The sequence below is a fragment of the Manis javanica genome, chromosome 1, assembly GCF_040802235.1.
Source record: "Manis javanica isolate MJ-LG chromosome 1, MJ_LKY, whole genome shotgun sequence".
Lineage (NCBI taxonomy): Eukaryota > Metazoa > Chordata > Mammalia > Pholidota > Manidae > Manis > Manis javanica.
Window position 1 is genome coordinate 229,517,153 of NC_133156.1, and position 20,072 is coordinate 229,537,224.

The window sequence follows — 20,072 nt, forward strand, 5'->3', positions numbered from 1 at the left end:
ATTCTAAACTGTTTAGGACATTTGGGAAATTTTTAAAAGAGGAAGCTTACAGCAATATCAAGAATGAGTTGAAGCACTCAAGTGAGTTAGTTCATATATCTGACTTTCAATAATTTATTTGGTCTTAAATTAGGAAATCAAAAATGTTTAAAAATGTACATTTATCAAGTTAAAATCAAACATGACAGTCACATCTATTATAGGTCTCTAGGCACCTTGTAAAGATATACAGGGACATAGAAGCTATTAGAATAAGATAGCCCATATATGTACTGACATGGAATAATTTCTAAGCTACATTAGTTTATTGGTTCTGAACACCTTCAGATCTGTAAGAAATTAGGAACTACGTTTTCCTCTAAACGTAAGAATTGGAGTCCAGGCATTAAGGATAGAAAGGAGATTGAATTTTTCACTCTATATTTTGTGTACTATTTCACCTTTATTAACCACAAGAAAGTATTACCTTAAAAAGTAAGTAACACTTACACAAATAACCACGGATTAAACTATATATATTTTGAGAAGCAGAGGATTGATTACCTTTACTTAGGAATCGCCTTGCTCACAAGGATTTTATATATGTCTCTGCAAACATGACACTTTTCTAAAACATAGAACTTGATTCAGAGCATTTTATATATCTTCAGTGGAATTTTCAAAACAAAAAATTGTAACTGCAGAAAAAGCACAAAAATTCAAAAGTACTCTAAATTTTAGTCTATATTTACAACATGGCATAATGTAATAAGCACTAGATTAGTAAAACAAAATTTCATCTCCAGTCTTGGACAAATCTCTTCATTTTTCTGGACTTGTTTCCTAACTATGAAATAATGGTGTTGCATATGTGGGAATGAGGTTAAATACTATATACTTTACATATTAAAAAAATACTATACACTTAACAGTTTTGTTTTTAAAATAGCTTTATTAAGCTATAATTCACATACCATAGCATTTATCCACTTAAATTGCACAATTCAATTCAATGGTTCTAGTATATTCAGTTTTGAACAATCACCGCGATCAATTTTAGAGTATTTCTATCATCTACTCCCTCCCTCCCAAACCATCCCATTAGCAGACATTTCCCTTCTACCTCCCTACCTTCTTCCCAAGCCCTTAACAACCATGACTCTCCTGTTTCTACAGATTATACATTTGCCTATTTGGAATGTTTTACAGAAATTGAATCATATATATGGTCTTTTGTGAATGGCCTCTTTCACTGAGCATGTTTTCAAGGGCCATCATGTTGCAATATGTATTCATACTTCATTTCTTTATTGCTGATATTCCATGTTTTGATACACATTTTGTTTATCCATTCATCAGTTGATGGGCATTCAGGTTGATTCTTTTTGAGCTTTTATGAATAATGCTGCTACAGACATTTGTGTGCCCTCATGTGGATGTATGGTTTAACTTCTCTTAGACACATGCCAGGGAGTGCATTTGCTGGATCATATGGTAACTATATTTAACCATTTGAGGAACCACTGTACTTTTTCCAAAGTGGCTGTACATTTTACATCTCGACCAGCAGGTTATGAGGGTTCCAATTTCTCCACATCCTCACCAACACTTGTTATCTTTTTTATTCTAGTTATCCTATTAAGGGTGAAGTGGTGTCTCATTGTGGTTATGATTTGCATTTTTGATAAATTAATGATCTTGAGAATTTTTTCATGTTTTTGTGTATGGCTATTTGTGTATCTTCTTTGCAGAAATGTCCTTTCAGAATTTACCCACTTTTAAGTTATTTGTCTTTTGATTACTGAGGTGTAAGCTTTTTACAAGTCATTATGGATCAAAGTTCCTTATCATGTTTATAATTTAAAAATATATTCTCCAATTTTGTGGATTTTTGCTGTTCATCTTCTTGAGTCCTCTGAAACATAAAATTTTTTACTTTTGATGTAGCTCATCTATTTTTTTCTTCTTGTCTGAGCTTTCAGTGTCGTATTTTTTCTTAATTTATTTATTTTAATTTTTATTTTGCTATCATTAATGTACAATTACATGAACATTATGGTTACTAGACTCCCCCTATTATCAAGTCCCCACCACATACCCATTACAGTCACTGTCCATCAGCATAGTAAGATGTGACAGAATCACTACTTGTCTATTTAAGAAGTCCTTACTTAGTCCAAAGTCACAAAGATTATGTCTGTTTTTTTTCTAAGAATTTTATAGTTTTAGCTCTTACATTTAGGTCTTTGGTACATTTTGAGCTAAATTTTATATATTGTAAGAGGTTGGGATAAGACTTCCATCTTCTCGCATGTGGACATCCAGTTATGCCAGTAGCTTCTGCTGAAAGACTAGTATTTCCCCACATGAATTGTTTTGGTACTCTAGTTGAAAACCAATTGAACATAAATGTGAGGACATATTCCTGGACCCTTAATTCTATCCCATTGATCTATATATCTACCTTTATGCCGTTACAATATTCTTCATTACTGTAGCTTTCTAGTAAGTTTTGAAATCAGAAAAAGGAAGGGTGAGACCTCCAATTTTTTTTAGATTGCTTTGCTTTGTCTATTCTGTTTTAAATGTTCATATGAATGTTAGAATCAGCTTGTCAATTTCTGCAAAGAAATCAGCTGGACTTGATGAGGATTGCATTGAATCTATAAATTTGGGGAGTATTGCCATCTTAATATCAAGTCTTTTAATCCATGAACATGGGGTATCTGTTTATTTTCCTTAAACAATATAGTTTTTAGAGTATAAATTGCATTTATTTTGTTATATTTATTTAATTTTATTCTTTTTGATGTTGTAGATGGAATTTTCTTCATTTCATTTGGTATTATTCACCGTGGATGCTTAGAAATACAACTGATGTTTGTACGTTGATCTTGTATCCTGCAACCTTGCTGAATTCATTTATCAGTTCTAATAGTTTTTAATGGATTTCTTAGAATTCTGTATATAGAAGATCTGTCATCTGCAAAGAGTGACAGTTTTACCTTTTCCTTTCCAATCTGGTTGCTTCCAGACTTTTTGAGTGCTAAATAAATGAGTACACAACTTAATATTTGGAGGTATTGAAGTCAATATTATATAGATTCATATTTTAAAAAGGAAAAGAAAAATGTGCTATAAGAGAAAAAGAAAACAGAAAAACCAGGGCATTAGGAAGCAAGAAATCCCATACCATTAATTAACTATGTGATTCTCTGGAAATTTCTAATTTTCATCTGGTTATGCCTTCTATCTTCCAAGTCTTCCACTGGGCATGCCTGTGAACTTCTGGGGATATGTAAGGAGTTGCTTTCCTCAGTTTGTTCAGCTATTACAACCATCATTTTTATTACATACATTGATCAGCTGCCTCTTTTTCCATCTTGGTCCCTCACAAAAGAGAATAATGTCATCAAACTGGAAGAGCATACTTAAAAGTATCTTCACATTAAAAGAAAATATAACTGTCAGGAAAGGCACCATAGAAAACATTGTGAGAGTGTAGACAATCACAAAAAGTTATACTCTTGGGAACAAGCTGTAATATAAACAAGTACTTTAGAAGCTTGTAGAAGAAATGAGTAAAAATGTGCCAAAGGATTTATTCTATCTAGAACTGTACTAACACTTTAAAGCTACAACTAAAGAAGAATCAATAGAGATACGAAAAACAGCAAAAGAATATTTTTAAAACACATTTAAGTTTTCACAAGAATCATCCTTTAAAACTGCAGTTTTAGGTAATATTTTTAAACTACAATTTTAATTAAAGTGGCAAAAGTGTCCCATGAGATTTAGAACTACATTACATTTTTCTACTAACCATTAACTAGATATCTTCCCTCTGCCTTTGTTAAGGCCGACAGTACTAAAATAATAACATATACTTAAATATATTAAGTTTCATTTCAAGTGTTTTGAAACCTTAGCTTTAATCTCTGGCACAAAGGGAGGGGACTATCTAAGTAATTATTAGAGTCATCTTTTCCGTTATGATGCTGTAGAAACCTCAGAGAACCTTTTGCTGCATCTGGGGAACACTTTTCTTCATTTCCATCTGTTTTATGTGCCTGAACACACTGTTCAGTTTCTTTAACATGTATCTTCGAGTTACTCAATTTGTTGGTGTCATTTTTCTTGAATCCGGCTGGGTAATGCTTCCAAGAACTCTGCTTCATTTTCTGAGTTGAACACTTAGCTTTCTCCAATACGGGGACACTTTTTTCTTCAGAGGAATGTCTATCGAGGCAAATGCTTGTCTTCATTACAATTTTCTGAGCAGTTTGCACATCAACTTTTCTACTATGATTTAAAGAAGTATTTGATGGTCCCATTCCAATGCTGGGGGTTTTTACTATTGGGTTCTTGACAGAAAAAGGTATATAAGTATTCACTTTATAATTCTGAAACAGCTGGTCTCCTTTTAGAACTTGAGAGTTTCTAGATTCATTTTGCAAATGAACTCCTGGAAGATCCTTTGAGAGATGTGACTGACCATCAGAACTACTGTTAGTAATACAAGATTCTTCTGCGGTAAGTAGGGACAGAGTTTTTAGGTCAACATCTGCTTGTACATTATCCTGAAGACATAATGGTTTCACATGTATTCGTTCCTTTAAAGGCAAATCCTGAAGGTGTAAATCAGTGATGCCAGAAAGTAGATGTTCTTCAGAATTAGTCTTTTGAAGATCCCGATCCAATACTTTATTAATGTTTGTGGTGCACCATTTTGATTCACCTGACAATTGTTCTGGGTTATTTTTAAAGTTATCAGGGATGGCTGTTTCAAATTCTGATTTTAAATCATGAGGGAAAGTGTTCCTTGGGATAGCTGGAGATTTACTAAAAGAAGTACCTTCCCAGTCAATGGTGCTCAAGTGTAGATCAGCAATCGCTGCTGTATTATGGGATGAGGTATTGGTTTGACTAGATTCTGAGATTAGAGATTTACTGACAGTTTTAATTTGCTGCATAGCCAAAGGTCTTGGAGACATTAACCGTTGTATATTCACACAGGGAGTGTCTTCAGGTAAAAGCAAGCTATTCGACAACACAGCTTTAGATTCCTGGGGTGATGGAGAATCAGGAAAAATTTCCAAATTTAACTTGGAATTCTGCTTAGAAAAGATTTCACATGTGGGTTTTAAACTCATGTGTGACTGAAAATACATCATATCATCTGATTCTAGCAAATTGTTTCCTTTAGGTTTAATTTTCATATCTGAAAAGAAATAAAAAAGAATACTATTAAAATCGATTTTATTTTCCTTAACTCGGGTAAACAAACTAAGAGTTCAGATCAGGGATTTTCTGCATGAGCACTTTTTGTGTTGTCTCAGTGCATTCATGAAAACTCTATGATAAATAACTATAACAAAATACTATAAATTATTTTCTTTTGTAAACAATGTCACAATGTCATAATCAGATTGTTTTCCTTACCAAATTCTGGGAAACAAAGAAAATGTATTTATAATACAAAATATGTTATATATACTAGTTGTTCACTAAGCAGCTAGTCTCATTACTATTATTAACATTTTGTAAAGTAAGCAGACACAGAGCAGAATAGTTTACTCTTGGCTTTTAGCTTTAAAAGAAGAGTGCCAAGACAAAGAAGCAAGAATATAATCCTTACTCTCGATTTTATAGAGCTCTCAGCGAACTTTAGACAAGATCGATTTAAACAGAGAGGTAACTCTTCTATAATATTTTTGAATGTGGTATAAATAGCTCTCAAATGAAACACTTACTCTTCTGTTTCTTCCCTTTAATTTCTAAGTTTTGTTTTTGGTAAACAGCAACAATCTCAGGATAGGCTGCTTCAAACAATGATTCTCTTTCTGTTGTTTGTAGAACCAGTTCTCCATGTGTATCTTCTATAGCATAATGCTCTAAAAGATTATCAATACAGTAAAACAGCCTTAACTAGATTTGAAAATTTTGATTTTTCAGGTAACTAAGTTTACCACATAAACAAAGTCATTCACAAATGGATAATTTATGGCAAATTGTTATCTCTATCCTAATAATGTTATCTTTATCCTAATAATCTGTTGATACTAGAATTGATTTTCTGCTTCGTAAGAGCTAGAAGGAGATTCCTTTTAAATTAGAACTTGTTTCAGAGATGGTAGGGGCAGCTTAGAAGATAACTGTTTAGATAAGGTTAGTTGGTTTTCATTTAGTATAATTAAGCGTTAAAATTCCATATAAAGAATGGGAATAGCTTCTTAAAACTTCAACATTAGCTTTTTTTAGCAGTGGCTTCTAAAAAGAGCAGAATTAACAGGGTCATCAAAATTATTACTATTTTCCAGATTGTTAACAATGTCTTGAGAATATACCCAGATTTACTGGACTGACAAGCCACTGATAAATGAAAATGAGAATGCTCATATGTAAATTCACATTAACATATACAAATAGTAGACTAAATTCTTGTGTTTATTCTATGTAAGAGCACAACTACATAAGAAGCCAAACTCGTTGATGTGTTTCAAGTACAAACAATGGAAACAGGTGAACTTCAAAGTGTTTCTTAGTGAAACTATTTGGGGTCCATTTTCTTCCTTAAGGGATAGTTCCCACAAGGGTAAGTGAAAGTGGGTACCTAATCCTCAATTCTGGACCCTTGATGCATTGCCAAACTGGGTTAATGCCATTTTCTTTTCTCAAAATATATTTCAGTTGGTGGCACTGTTCCTAAACAGCTTTCAAAAATGTTCAGCTATTTTCCTATTATTGTTTAGAATGATTTATCTACTTCTTTATAATTTCATTCTTCAAAGTCACCTATAACTTAAACTTTCAGTGACAAAGTACTCTTCCACTTGTTCGCATATAACCACACAATCTAATTTCAAAGCCAGATAGAAATGAATTTGGGATTATTTTCCATTTTAAATGATCTGTGCTTTCCTTGCCTTCAGTTTTGGAGCTAATTCAGAGCTCACTGTATATCTGTCAATAGCAAAATAAAAGTTATTTGACAATTATAAATTCCCAATAAAACTAAAAAAAATAAAGAAAAGAGAGGAAGAATACCCTACATACTATTCAGCAACCTTGATTTTATACCCAGCTATACAATGAAATCCAATGACCAGACCATTTGTAGCAGCATTTTCTTGAGAAATATAAATCAAAACTATTTCCATATTATTTTCTTAAACATTAATTATAAAAGAAATATAATTTGAGATATGATAATAAAATCACTTGAAGTTTTCATATTTACTATTAGTCAAAGCCTATTTAAATAGCACAGGTAAACTATGAAATTGATCCTCAGTACATATGATATATTTCTTCTTTATTTTTTATATATATACATATATATACAATATTTGTTAAACTTATATGGTCAAATGTTACAAATTTTGCTTAAAATGAATACATACCAGGCTTTTCCCATTCTATTTCAAAGCAACGAACTCCATTTCTGATCCGGGTTTTAACAATTCTGAAAAAAAAATTCACCTAATGAGGTCCAATTGCATGAGTTATTTGGAAATTTTCAATATACAGATTGCATAATTCAATTTCCATTTTTATTCTATTTTTAGAATATTCTAAAAATATTATAAGGAATTATTGCAGTTATTCCTTGAGCTAGTTCATCCAGAAGATAATTTGTTAGGTGCACAGAATTTATAATTCTTAGATCCTATCAGTAGCTTGCTCCTTTCATTGTTATTCAGTATTCTTCTTTTCCGTAATAAAGATTTTTGTTTTAAAGTTTATTTTGTTTCTGTTAATTTTGCTCTATCACTTTCATAAATATGTGTCTGGTAAATCTTTTGAATCTCTTTATTTTCAAAATTTGTGTCATTTTATTCTGCACATGCCCTACAAACAGCAGAGTATTGCTGAATTTTGTTTATTTATTCATTTAATTAGATGAGCTTAATCCGCTTACATTTATTGGGATTACCAATTTAGCTGGACTCATTCATACATCTTATTTTGTCTTTTCTAGTCTACTTTTCTCCCCCCTTCTTCTTTCCTGTATTCTTTTGGTTTGATAGTGTTATCTTCCAATTTTTTAGACATTGGTTTGGAAGATAGAGATTGTATTTCTAATGTTTTAGTGGTTACCCTTAAATGTTTGTATGCATACTTTCGGAGTTTTAGTTTTTTATTATCACATATTAATCATTAAACATTATGCAGATATTTATATACATATTTTTTCCAGTTTATTAAATTAGCTAAATATGTTTTACTGCTTTCTAGGCTGACCACTGCTTCTTATTATTCACATCTTCCCAAAGGATTCATTTTTCTACTTGCTGAAGTACATTCCTTAACGGTGCTTTTAATGAAGGTTTGTGAATGACAAACTCTTAGTCTTCATATTTCTGAAAATGCCTTACCAACCAGTAAATAATGTCTTAATAATGTCTAGGTTGCCAATTATTTCTACTCAAAGCTTTGAAATATTATCATCTTCTGGCTTCTATTACTGTCTTGAAAGATGTGTGGAATAATATTGTCATTGCTTTGTAGTTTATCTTTTTTCTTTGATACCTTCCCCAAACTTTTTAGTTTGAAAATGTTCAAACCTTTGGAATAGTTATAAGGCCTAGACAATGAATACTCATATACCCTTTATTGAGATTCACCAATTCTTAGTTTATTCACTCCACTCAGTACATTTTTGTTCCCTTCCTGGTCCATTGAATTAGCTGTCTGGTTAAGCCTGGCTATACTTTGTATTTATTTCTTTTAACAACCTATTATTACTATGTATTTAAAGCTGACAAGTGTATCAAAGCATTAACTTACCATGTTATGTTGACTGTAAACCCTGAATAAACTTTTAGTATTCCAATAGACCCTTCCTTCATCTTTAGAAAACAAAGAGCTGTATACCCTGATATTAAAGATATTAAGAAGAAGAATGTTTATAAGATTATAAGATATTTAACTTGAAACACAGAGACTTCTTCATACAATTCTTTACATTACCGAACTGGCTGTAGTTGGTAAGAGTTCCTTCTGCCGTGCTTCCTTTCTATCATGTCATAGTGGGTCAAAAGCACCAGAAGCTTCTCACATGCATAGGGATTGGGCCACTCCATTTTTTCAAGAGTATATCTCTGGAGATGTAATAAAAATAAAACAAGATGTTACTATCTCTTGGAGACAAACAGCATTCTCAGGGGACATTATTTTTCCTTCAGAATTAACATTTAAGTAGTATTAATGAGAATATTCCCAGAAAGAACAAAAGAGGCACTATTATATGATGATTAAGTATGAGGGTTCTCAGTTTAAATGCCAGTATGAAATTTCCTAAATGGTGTATAAATTTCTTGGCCTCTCTTAGCTTAGGGTTTTCCATCTGTAAAATATAACCCAGCTCAAAGATTAAGTGAGATTATATGTAATGTGTTAAATATAATAGCAAATTTCAACTTCAATAAATATGGTTGCGATTATTGTTTCTGTTGTTTGTAAGGATAAGCAATAAGTCATTACAATTTATTGATCCACTGTTTCTCTAGACACTGTATTAGAGGTTAATATAAATCTCATTTAAATGTATGTATATTACAGAAGCTTTTGGAATATTATTTTATGATAATCCTTACATGATGTCATAACTAATATTATTTCTATTTTGAGGATAACACATATCTATTTTGATGGTCACAAAGTAACAGACTGTCCAAATTTAAATTTATATCACTCATTACTAATCTCAGTGCTCTTGTAAACTATACTGCCTTTCATAATGAGATACCTGATCCTAACAGTCTCTGGTTATTAGCAACACTTTCCCAGCATATGTCTGTATACAATATATCTGTACATGGGATAAGGTGTCTTCTGAAGAACAGTATAGTTGTAATTTGTCTTACGTCTACCAAGTGTGGTTACTGTGTGGCAAAGGAATGAAGATGTATGAGAAATGTATGATAAAAAATTTATGGGCAATCAATAGCTGTCTATTTTTTTTATTTATGCATTTTTTAAATAGCTGTCTATTTTAAATCTCCTTTCAGATCAGTCAAAGTGATTATTCCTTTTTGTTTTCTTAGTATCCAACTTCATACCGTAAAGTAAGAATTTATTTTGCATATACCTGAAACAATAATAAATCAGGTCTTTGGTACCTGATTGTCTTCACCAATTTATCCTTGTTCAAAAGGAATTCTTGAATAACCTAGCAAGAGAAAAGAAAATAGGCACTGAGACTTCAAACTTTTTAAAAAAAGCTTCTGAAATACACACACATTTAAATTATTAGTTATTACCTCATAGAATGGGAATCCCTCACAATTGCAGGCTTTTCTGAAAGTAAATTATATACATGTATTAATACAATCAGGCATATTTAGACAGACTCAAAAATTATCTCATCCAATCTCCTCTCATTTAATGAAAAATGTCTTTGTATAGTTATCAAGCTTCTCTTTGAATAACTATTAAATTACTGTCTTCTGAGATAGCCTACTTTTGAACAGAAACAGGGAAAGGATTTTGTTAAATGTTACTAATCTAGACATGGGAGAAGGTTATTTGGAAATAATTCAACCACAAATGTATAAATAGGTCATGCCAGAAAAAAATGAGTTAAAAAAAAACTTACTTCTTAATACTGTTCTCTACTGCATTTAGTTGTCTATCATATTCTGTACAGTGCCACTCACAAGGACAACAGTATTCATAATCATGTGGTTCACAGTATTGATCAGTTTTACATAATTTGCATCCATTACGTTCATGATCCTTAGGTGAACCTTTATGGAGACACAAAGAAGTATGATTTTCACTGCTTTTTAGAAATTATCTTCTACATACATTTTTTCTTTTGCCCTTAACCCAAATTATCAAAAATGAATACTGCCTAGCACAGGGCCTAGCACGTAGAAGGGTTTCCATACATTTAGACTGAATAGAGTAATGAACACTATAGAAATTCTTTGGATAAGTTAGATCCTGAGCTATTATTATCATACTATTTTTTTTCTGAAAATTACTCTTCTGACAGAGAAAGTGTTCATTTCTAACTTGAAATGATACATATATAATAATCAACAATGGAAAACTTTGTGGTTTATTTGATAGCTACATACAAGAAAAGTAGGATGCAATTACCAGTATTAAAAAAGATTATTTACTTAATAGAAATTCATTAAATGCTTTCTTTAATGGGAATAAAGGAATATAGCAATTAGTTATCTCTGCTACTGTCTAGCTCTCAGTTACCTGTATTGCTATTTTTAACTATGCTTAGCATGATCAAATTATGATTGTGGTATGGGTATGGTACCCCAGTTCCTTTTAAAAGTAGAGCATAATCACCTTCAGCACTGTTTTGAGAATACAGAAAAACATTCACAACTGATATGACCTAAGATCATCATTTATAAGGTTATCAAAAACTATGGAATGGCTGACATTATGTACTGTACTTAAGTTAGTATTCACAGTTCTTACAAATACTAAGTGTAAATGATTTCAATAATTTAAATTGATATGCTGAAACAATTTGCATAGAAAAACCATAGAATGGAATCTTATTTAAAATATATTTATTTCTCCTATGATTTCATTTATAACTTACCAATGTTAATGAACACATACTAAGACAAATAAAGGAGAATTTCTTTTAAACGATGAGCTAAAATGATCTCCTAATCTGTCCTGGGAGTGAACAGTCTTTCTAATCTAGTATATGTCAGTGGCATCTTTTTTTTTACCAGGACAAATGAAGAGGAAACAAGTATTTTCAATAATAATGAACATGTATTAGAAATTAGTTTTAAGTGACTATCTTCATACACAATAAAATGCACTATAGGACAATTAAGAATCATTTAAATATACAAAGATATCACTGACATGAATACAAATGATTTCAGTTCCATTTTCTCCTAAAACTCATCAGCATTTTTCTTAAAATGGATTTTATATAATTTTAAGATCAAAGTAATTTGGTATCACAGTTTGAAACTGCTCTTATCCTATATGTACCTAACATTATTTCATTCAATTAACATTTATTGAGTGCCAATGTATATGTAAAACTACTGCTGATTCAGGATTCCCAATCTAGTGAGGAAGACAGGCATGTAAAAGTCTATAAGAACAAAGATGAAAACGTGGGTATCAGACACTAATACTTTAGAGATGTCATTTTTTATGTCTGCTTACCTGGATGGGAACACACAGAGCAGTGAGCTGGTTTTTTATTAACCAGCGGTTGGGGATTAGAGTAACAAGATTTTTCATTCCACTGAGTAAACCTTTAAAAGAAAATGGTTTAACAGAGAAAATATGAAAATGAAAGGTCACCAAAAATGCCATGTTCTCAAATATCAGACTATTCTGTTCCCTTCCACCTGCCTACTTATTTTCCCTTTGGTGGCAGATTAAGTTGCTGATCCAGCCTGGGAAAACCCTCAATTTTTAAATGTGGCCCTAAGGACAGAATTTCAACAGGGTAGAGTCAGAGAGAGAGAGGGAGGGGGGGAGAGGAGGTTGGAGCGGGTGGAGGGAAAGGGAAAGGGAGAAGAGAAATGGTTGTGTGTATTCATAGAGTCATCCAGCTTTTTTTTTTAAGGAATCTTAAATTAGGCAGAAAAAAGTAAGGAGAATGATTTGTATACACGTGTTTTGATCTCTTTTTTTGTATGCCAAGTTATAAAGCAAACATAATCATGTACATAAACACTGTTCTTCATCAGAAAAAGGGTAACGGGTAAAGCATAACAGTAAATACAACATTAAACGCCTGGGTAAAAACTGTTTAAAAAATCTAGATCATGTGAAATTATCATTCTCTTAATCTCTTATACAAACAGATGGTTAAATAGTATTCATCATAAAACATAAGTATTCTGAATTATGTTCTTGTACTTACACAAGTTAAAGTTCTAATAAAAAGCTAAATTATCTCTTTAGTTTGTTGTGTAGTATCTGTTACTGAGAGTTATTATTTAGCTTTTGGGATTTCTAATTCATTTACTACAAAGACCAAATACAAACATGCTGAAAATAAGCATTAAATGCTGCTGGATGAACAATAAATAGAACCTCAAAAATTACAAATAACTAGGGGGAAAGTCAGTATAAATTAATCAAAATTAAAATGACAGATAATTATAACAAGAAATGTAATTTCACTGTTTTCAAGTGTTATGACAATATTTAATGAAATGTTGCCAAAAGTACCGATTTGCTGCAACTGTTTTAGTAAGAGTGATTTGTAGTTAGCCAAGTACTGTATTTGCTTGCTTTTCATTCTTTATATCATTCCTCACAATTGTCAAACGGTTCCTTAATTCACTTCTTGCCAAAATATGGCTTCCCCCCCAGCTTTGGCATAATAATCGGTTTACTGAAATCTTAAATCTATTAAATTAAATTAAGTTAAATTAAAGCTATTGAGCTTTATAGAGTTATAGAAAAAAGTACAGTGATGTGAAATTCTTTACATGGCCATTCCTTTTTAAATCCTACAACTTAATGTTTCCTTTCATATACTCACCATCTCAGATCTACTGGGGGCCAAGACTGCTCTACGTTTCCCAGTGTCTTACTCCTTTTCTTCTTACTCATTCTATAACTGTCACTCCGCTCATATCTATTTTCTTGCCTAACATTATTATATTATTTATATTAATTTTTATAAACTGTGCTTTTATCACATAAATATAATTCACATGCTGTCAAAACTAAATAGCATAGTTTGTTAACTTCAATATATTCTGTATCTGAATTGTCTTGAATCCTCAAAGTGAATAGTCTAAATTAATTAGAATTAAAGTATTACTAAATATGTGGCTATGGAACAAAGGGTAGTCAAACAAAAATTTTGATCAAATGTTACTTATTAAATATTTGCAACATCAGCGTTTCATTAATTGAAAATAAGTATAATATCAAAGTACTTTATATGAAAAATAATTTTAAATGTAAAATTACTTCAGTGTTATACTTAGTTTAACTTCGTGGCAAAATAGTCTAAAATAGCTGGTGGCAAATGCCCATGGTTATAAATAAACACATTTGACATCTTACTACTTGTGTTCGCAGTGAGCTAATAATATTGAAAGAAACACAGAATGCCTTGGAACACATACTCTTATTCCTTTCTTTGGAAAACATAATAAATAAAAATAAGTGATTTTAAATAAAAATATAAATCAGCTTAAAAATACAAAAACCCTTTTTTGGAAAGCAAACTACTTTTTGTAATATTCACTATTAATTTCAACAAGAATAAAAGTCTAACGTCACAAGTAAAAGTAATTTTTGTTTACCTCTGAAGTAAACTTTGCCCTTTCACAATCTGTATAAGTTTTAACGCTTGCTCCTTTCCAACTCCAGGGACTCCCTTTCAGAAAGTGGGAAAGAAATTCCAATGTTAATCATTAGGGAGTGGATGAATAAAGTGTGGTATGTTGATTTAAGATAGGTAGAGAAAGAAAAAAAAAAAAGGAGAGAGCATTCCAGCTCCAAATACCTGAGTCCTGACCAAGTTCCTTGTATCCCAGACCACTGGCTCTGTAAAGCTCCCATACAGCTTGTTTTTCATGTAAACCTATTGTTTTAACAAGTTTTAAGTCACCACGTCCTAGATTTAGAGACACCTTGGTCAGAAAATAAATGGACCGAGATACAAACAACTTGTGACATGTGCATAAGGAAAATTTGGTGTTTACAGTTGCCTTTTCTTTATCATAGTACTAAATATATCCCCACTGGGTGGACAATTTATATGCTGATGTTACATGAGTGACACTGTAACACACAGGTATGTATGTAACCCAACTGTGCTCGTGCTAACTGAAACCCTCCCTACTCATGCTAGGTCACCTAATAACTAATGAATAAACATATTTGCTTCCCAGGGCTGATGCTCTAAGAGCAGATCACGTTGGTCTATCAAGGTGTTTGTTTCCTCACTTCTCTAAGAAAGTGCACTGCCTACTTGCATTAATCTTAAATCTCTGTAAAATTCTTTTAATATCCAACGACAAGGACGAAGGACTCTCTCCTAGTGTCTGTTGTTCACAGATTCAATGGGCGACTGCATCTGAAAGAGGCAGTAACTCTGCAATGATGGGACAGGATGTGCTAAGATAGTTGCCATATGTAACAAACAAAAAGTCAGAGGGTTATATCCCCTACCACTGACAGTGTTTAGTTTAGAAGAGGAACAGAACTGTTATAGGCTTTCACTTTCTTTTTTTTAATCACTACTTGTCTTCTCTGTGTTGTACAGCCCTTCCTGTGCCCCACCACCACATTATACATGCTAATCATAATGCCCCATTTCTACCCCCCCCTTATCCCTCCCTTCCCACCCATCCTCCCAGGTCCCTTTCCCTTTGGTAACTGTTAGTTCATTCTTGGGTTCTGTGAGTCTGCTGTTTAGTTCCTTCAGTTTTTTCTTTGTTCTTATATTCCACATATGAGTGAAATCATTTGATACTTGTCTTTCTCCGCCTGGCTTATTTCACTGACCATAATACCCTCTAACTCCATCCATGTTGTTGCAAATGGTAGGATTGGTTATCTTCTTATGGCTGAATAATATTCTATTGTGTATATGTACCACCTCTTCTTTATCCATTCATCTGCTGATGGACGCTTAGGTTGCTTCCATTTCTTGGCTATTGTGAATACAATACTGCTGTGATAAACATAGGGGTGCATATGCCTTTTTCAAACTGGGCTGCTGCATTCTTAGGGTAAATTCCTAGGAGTGGAATTCCTGGGTCAAATGGTATTTCTATTTTCAGTTTTCTTGAGGAACCTCCATATTGCTTTCCACAATGGTTGAACTAATTTACATTCCCACCAGCAGTGTAGGAGGGTTCCCCTTTCTCCACCAAACCTCGCCAACATTTGTTGTTGTTTGTCTTTTGGATGGTAGCGATCCTTACTGGTGTGAGGTGATATCTCATTGTGGTTTTAATTGCATTTCTCTGATGACTAGTGATGTGGAGCATCTTTTCATGTGTCTGTTTGCCAATTGAATTTCTTCTTTGGAGAACTGTCTGTTCAGCTCCTCTGACCATTTTTTGATTGTATTATTTGCTTTTGGTTTGTTGAGGTGTGTGAGCTCTTTATATATTTTGGATGTCAACCCTTTATCGGATCTGTCATTTATGAATATATTCTCCCATATTGTAGGATGCCTTTTTGTTCTATTGTTGGTGTCCTTTGCTGTACAGAAGCTTTTCAGTTTGATGTAGTCCCACTTGTTCATTTTTGCTTTTGTTTCCCTTATCTGGGAGATATGTTCATGAAGAAGTCACTCATGTTTATGTCCAAGAGATTTTTGCCTATGTTTTTTTCTAAGAGTTTTATGGTTTCATGACTTACATTCAGGTCTTTGATCCATTTCGAATTTACTTCTGTGTATGGTGTTAGACAATGTTCCCGTTTCATTCTCTTACATGTAGCTGTCCAGTTTTGCCAACACCAGCTGTTGAAGAGGCTGCCATTTCCCCATTGTATGTGCATGGCTCCTTTATCATATATTAATTGACCATATATGTTTGGGTTAATATCTGGACTCTCTATTTTGTTCCACTGGTCTGTGGCTCTGTTTTTGTGCCAGTACCAAATTGTCTTGATTACTGTGGCTTTGTAGTAGAGCTTCAAGTCCCCCAAGCAATTTTATTGACACCTTTTTCTACCTTCCCTAGTCTTTACTGCTTGTCTTTTTTTTTTTTTGGTATCATTCATCTACAATTACATGAGGAACATTATGTTTACTAGATTCTCCCCTTCACCAAGTCCCACCCACATACGGCTTTCACTTTCTATGTTAATTATTTTAATAGTACATTTGACACCTGAATAAGACAGTTTTGAACTGCATGGGCCGACTTATATATGAATTTTTTCCAATAAATACATTGGAATTTTTTTTGGAGATTTAGGATAATTTGAAAACTACTTTCTCTTCCCTAGCTTATTTATTTTATTTTGAGAAAAAAGCATATAATACACATGACATACAAAATATGTGTTAATCAAATCAATTGTTTATGTTATTGGTAAGGCTCTGGTCAACAGTAGGCTATTAGTAGTTCAGTTTTGGGGGAGTCAAAAGTGATACGTGGATTTCAGAGCTGCACAGGGAGTTGGCGCCCCTAATTCCCACATTGTTCAAGGGTCAACAGCATTTTAATTTTACCTAACTTCATGTTACATTTGTAATCAGGTAAAAGAATGTACATTTAATTATATGAATATTTACATTTAAAGACTCAGACATCAAAAAGGAACTAAAAAGAGTGCCAAGTTAACTCTTGAAATTAATAACAAGAAAATCAGAACAAGCATTAAGATTTCAACACATGCCACACACAATACAATACACAACACAGATACATATGTGCAATTCATATGACAATTTCTGGTTTAAATTTGAGTCTTCCAGTTCTTTTGAAAGTTTACTATGTTCTTATAATCAGGGCTGCTCTTTAGCCAATATGCACTGCAATAAACACACCAGTGTTAAAATACTTCAAAACTGGTTAGTAAACAGCCACTTCTTAAGCAACCTGAGTGCCTGCTGGCAAAGAGGTCTCTTCCCTCTACTCTCATCCCCTTCCCAAACTACCTATACCCAGGATCCAGCTACTAAAAAGGCAGCATGTAACACGACAGAAGCCTTTTCCACCTCTACAGCTTGTCTTTGGTGTACCCTTGCTGGACACTTTGTATATCATCATTCTTATATTAGCATTAACTACATCTTACACTTTTTTGAAGGCAAATCATGTTAGTAACATCTTAAAAATCTTTAACTAGAGCAATATAAATAGAATTTTTGGTTACAGTGGATACAAAAGGTCAAATTAATGTAATAAAACACCACTGTAGCTAAAGTTGGTTTCTGTGAGTTTATGTCTGCAAATTTTTTTCTTATATTCAATCATGGGCTGTTTCTAGACATCAGTGATGATAGAATTACATATGGAAAATAGGAATCTTCTATTTCAGAATGAGAATTATAATAAAAGTAATTATGTTTTTGTGTTATTTATAAGTTTCTTCATCCTGCTTCTTTTTCTTATTAGTTAAAAAAAAATTGTTGATTTCTCTATTTGGCCACTGATGACATAAATTAAAAATTAGGGTTCATGATGACATAAATTAGAAATTAAAATAGGTTTTACTATCCTATTTTTTCCTCTCTCCTAAGCTCTGGTGAAAAATATTATACATCATCCTTCTTTAGATTTGATGATCAGTAGGGACGTACGGATGGAACTATATACATAGTAAGGGCTACAAAACATTTTATATTTTTAAATACCATATTTAAGAACAGGATTATTCTCATAATTCTTAATTTATCACTTACCATTATACCTATCAGTTACAGAGTACTATATTGTGCATCTTAAGATAAAAATAAAAGGTTTGTATGAACAAAACTCCATGCAATGCTAAGAGGCATGGAAGCATGAATGGTTTACTTCAACAATCACGTTGCCTAGCAATAGTAATAAATTAAGTATAGACATAATTAGAAAGCTACAATGGAGAGTGAAAAACCAAGAAACCAACAAAACAGTAATAGAAACTAACATTAGCATGAGACAAGAAAAGAGTTAATATCTGTATTTCTTTAAAGGGTAGTCAAAGTTGAGTGTGAATCTCTCAGTCTAGAGTAATGATTTACTGAGATTCAAGCCCCAGTACTACTTATTATTCTATAACATTCAGTGTTAGAATGAGCCAGCTTTTAATGCCACTTGAAATGCTGATTATTTTAGTTACTGAAGTTTATTATGCCTAAAATTATATTCAAAATTAGATTCTTAATCATATAACCATATTTATTTACATTTGTGCAGCCTGTAAGATATCAAAAGACATATACTATGAATAATAATACAACCATTTCAGCATACTTTTGGAAGATAATCACAGCCCAGTAGTATTGCTAGTCCAACCAGAGCATCTCTATCCAAACCTAGTTTACTCTTGATAGATGACATTGTATAACAGTCAACATGTGGGTCCTAGAAGAAAGTACAGGTTAATCTTCAAAAATTAAACATATATACACTATATAATACTACAAATAATAATTTATCAGAGTTGTCTCTAAATGCTCAATTATTCCTAAAAGTTTAAATAGGGAATTATCCATACCACCAGAATCTTCATACAGTCCTACACTTCAAAACAGGTATATCCCCACTTTCCTAAAAATTCGTGTTACACCACTTTGCTCTAGCAAAAGATCTACATTAGTACCTGTTTTCTCTGACCAAACGAAATCAAAAAAGCATTTTCACTTTTATGAAAAAAGGTGAAAATAAAAAATAGGGCTCAGCATTTGTTTTACAGCAAGCTGCCAATAGAGGCTGTGCACACTCAGCAGTGACAGTGGTCCTGCCAAGCTCCTTCCCAGCAAACTACATCCAGTACCTCAATATCAGGCTGCCAGATCTTTGAATTGTATCTGTGAGCAACTGTGCTTTACCTTTATTTATTTTGTGGATATGTTAACAAGATGTGTCCTAAGGTATCAGAAAAGCCTATGAGAGGTTATCTTCATGTCTGGGAACACTAAGAAGTTTTTCCATATAAATTAATGGTAATTGCTTCTTTGCTTTATGTCATCTCAGCTTATGAAAGGCGCTGTGCAGAAATACTCCACTTTTGGACAGTAGGGAAGTTTGTATCTGGAAATAAAGTCATACTTTCAAAAATGGTTTAAAGAATAGATGTAGTATTTTTTTTTCCTCTTGTTTTTTTGGTGTCCACAAAAGTAATTTTCATCTTACAAAATTCAACCACATAAAAATGTACATTATAGGAAGTAAACATTTCCAGTAATTACATCATCTAAAGTTAAGTATTATTAACAGTGTGGTGCATATTCTTCCAAAAACATTTGTTGACAGATATATGAAAGTATTTATTATTAACTATATTTTTAAGTAAAACAGAATTATATAAAAATATTATTTTGCAATATTTTTTGCACTCTAATATATTGGGATATCTTCAATGTCAATACTACATACCTTTTTAATGACTTCTTACTATATTATATGGATTCTGAGGTAATGTTTCTCAGTGGGGAGACTATTAAC

General features: G+C 32.3%; 1 protein-coding gene across 2 annotated transcripts in view; it reads right to left on the minus strand.

The window, feature by feature from the left end:
* Nucleotides 1-724: 724 nt before the first annotated feature.
* The window catches only part of GEN1 (GEN1 Holliday junction 5' flap endonuclease), a 33,604-nt gene continuing 14,256 nt past the window's right edge, over nucleotides 725-20,072 (minus strand). The window contains exons 5-14 of one of the 2 annotated variants that reach the window (XM_017649892.3): nucleotides 18,879-18,989; nucleotides 14,259-14,332; nucleotides 12,148-12,239; nucleotides 10,580-10,730; nucleotides 10,245-10,281; nucleotides 10,073-10,153; nucleotides 8,953-9,083; nucleotides 7,383-7,444; nucleotides 5,733-5,873; nucleotides 725-5,200 (exon numbers count right to left, since the gene is read on the minus strand). In XM_017649892.3, the coding sequence (XP_017505381.3) occupies nucleotides 3,888-5,200; nucleotides 5,733-5,873; nucleotides 7,383-7,444; nucleotides 8,953-9,083; nucleotides 10,073-10,153; nucleotides 10,245-10,281; nucleotides 10,580-10,730; nucleotides 12,148-12,239; nucleotides 14,259-14,332; nucleotides 18,879-18,989 (2,193 nt within the window). In that variant the 3' untranslated portion in view covers nucleotides 725-3,887. The remainder of the gene's footprint in view (nucleotides 5,201-5,732; nucleotides 5,874-7,382; nucleotides 7,445-8,952; nucleotides 9,084-10,072; nucleotides 10,154-10,244; nucleotides 10,282-10,579; nucleotides 10,731-12,147; nucleotides 12,240-14,258; nucleotides 14,333-18,878; nucleotides 18,990-20,072) is intronic. The other variant, XM_073216262.1, reaches the window with a different exon arrangement.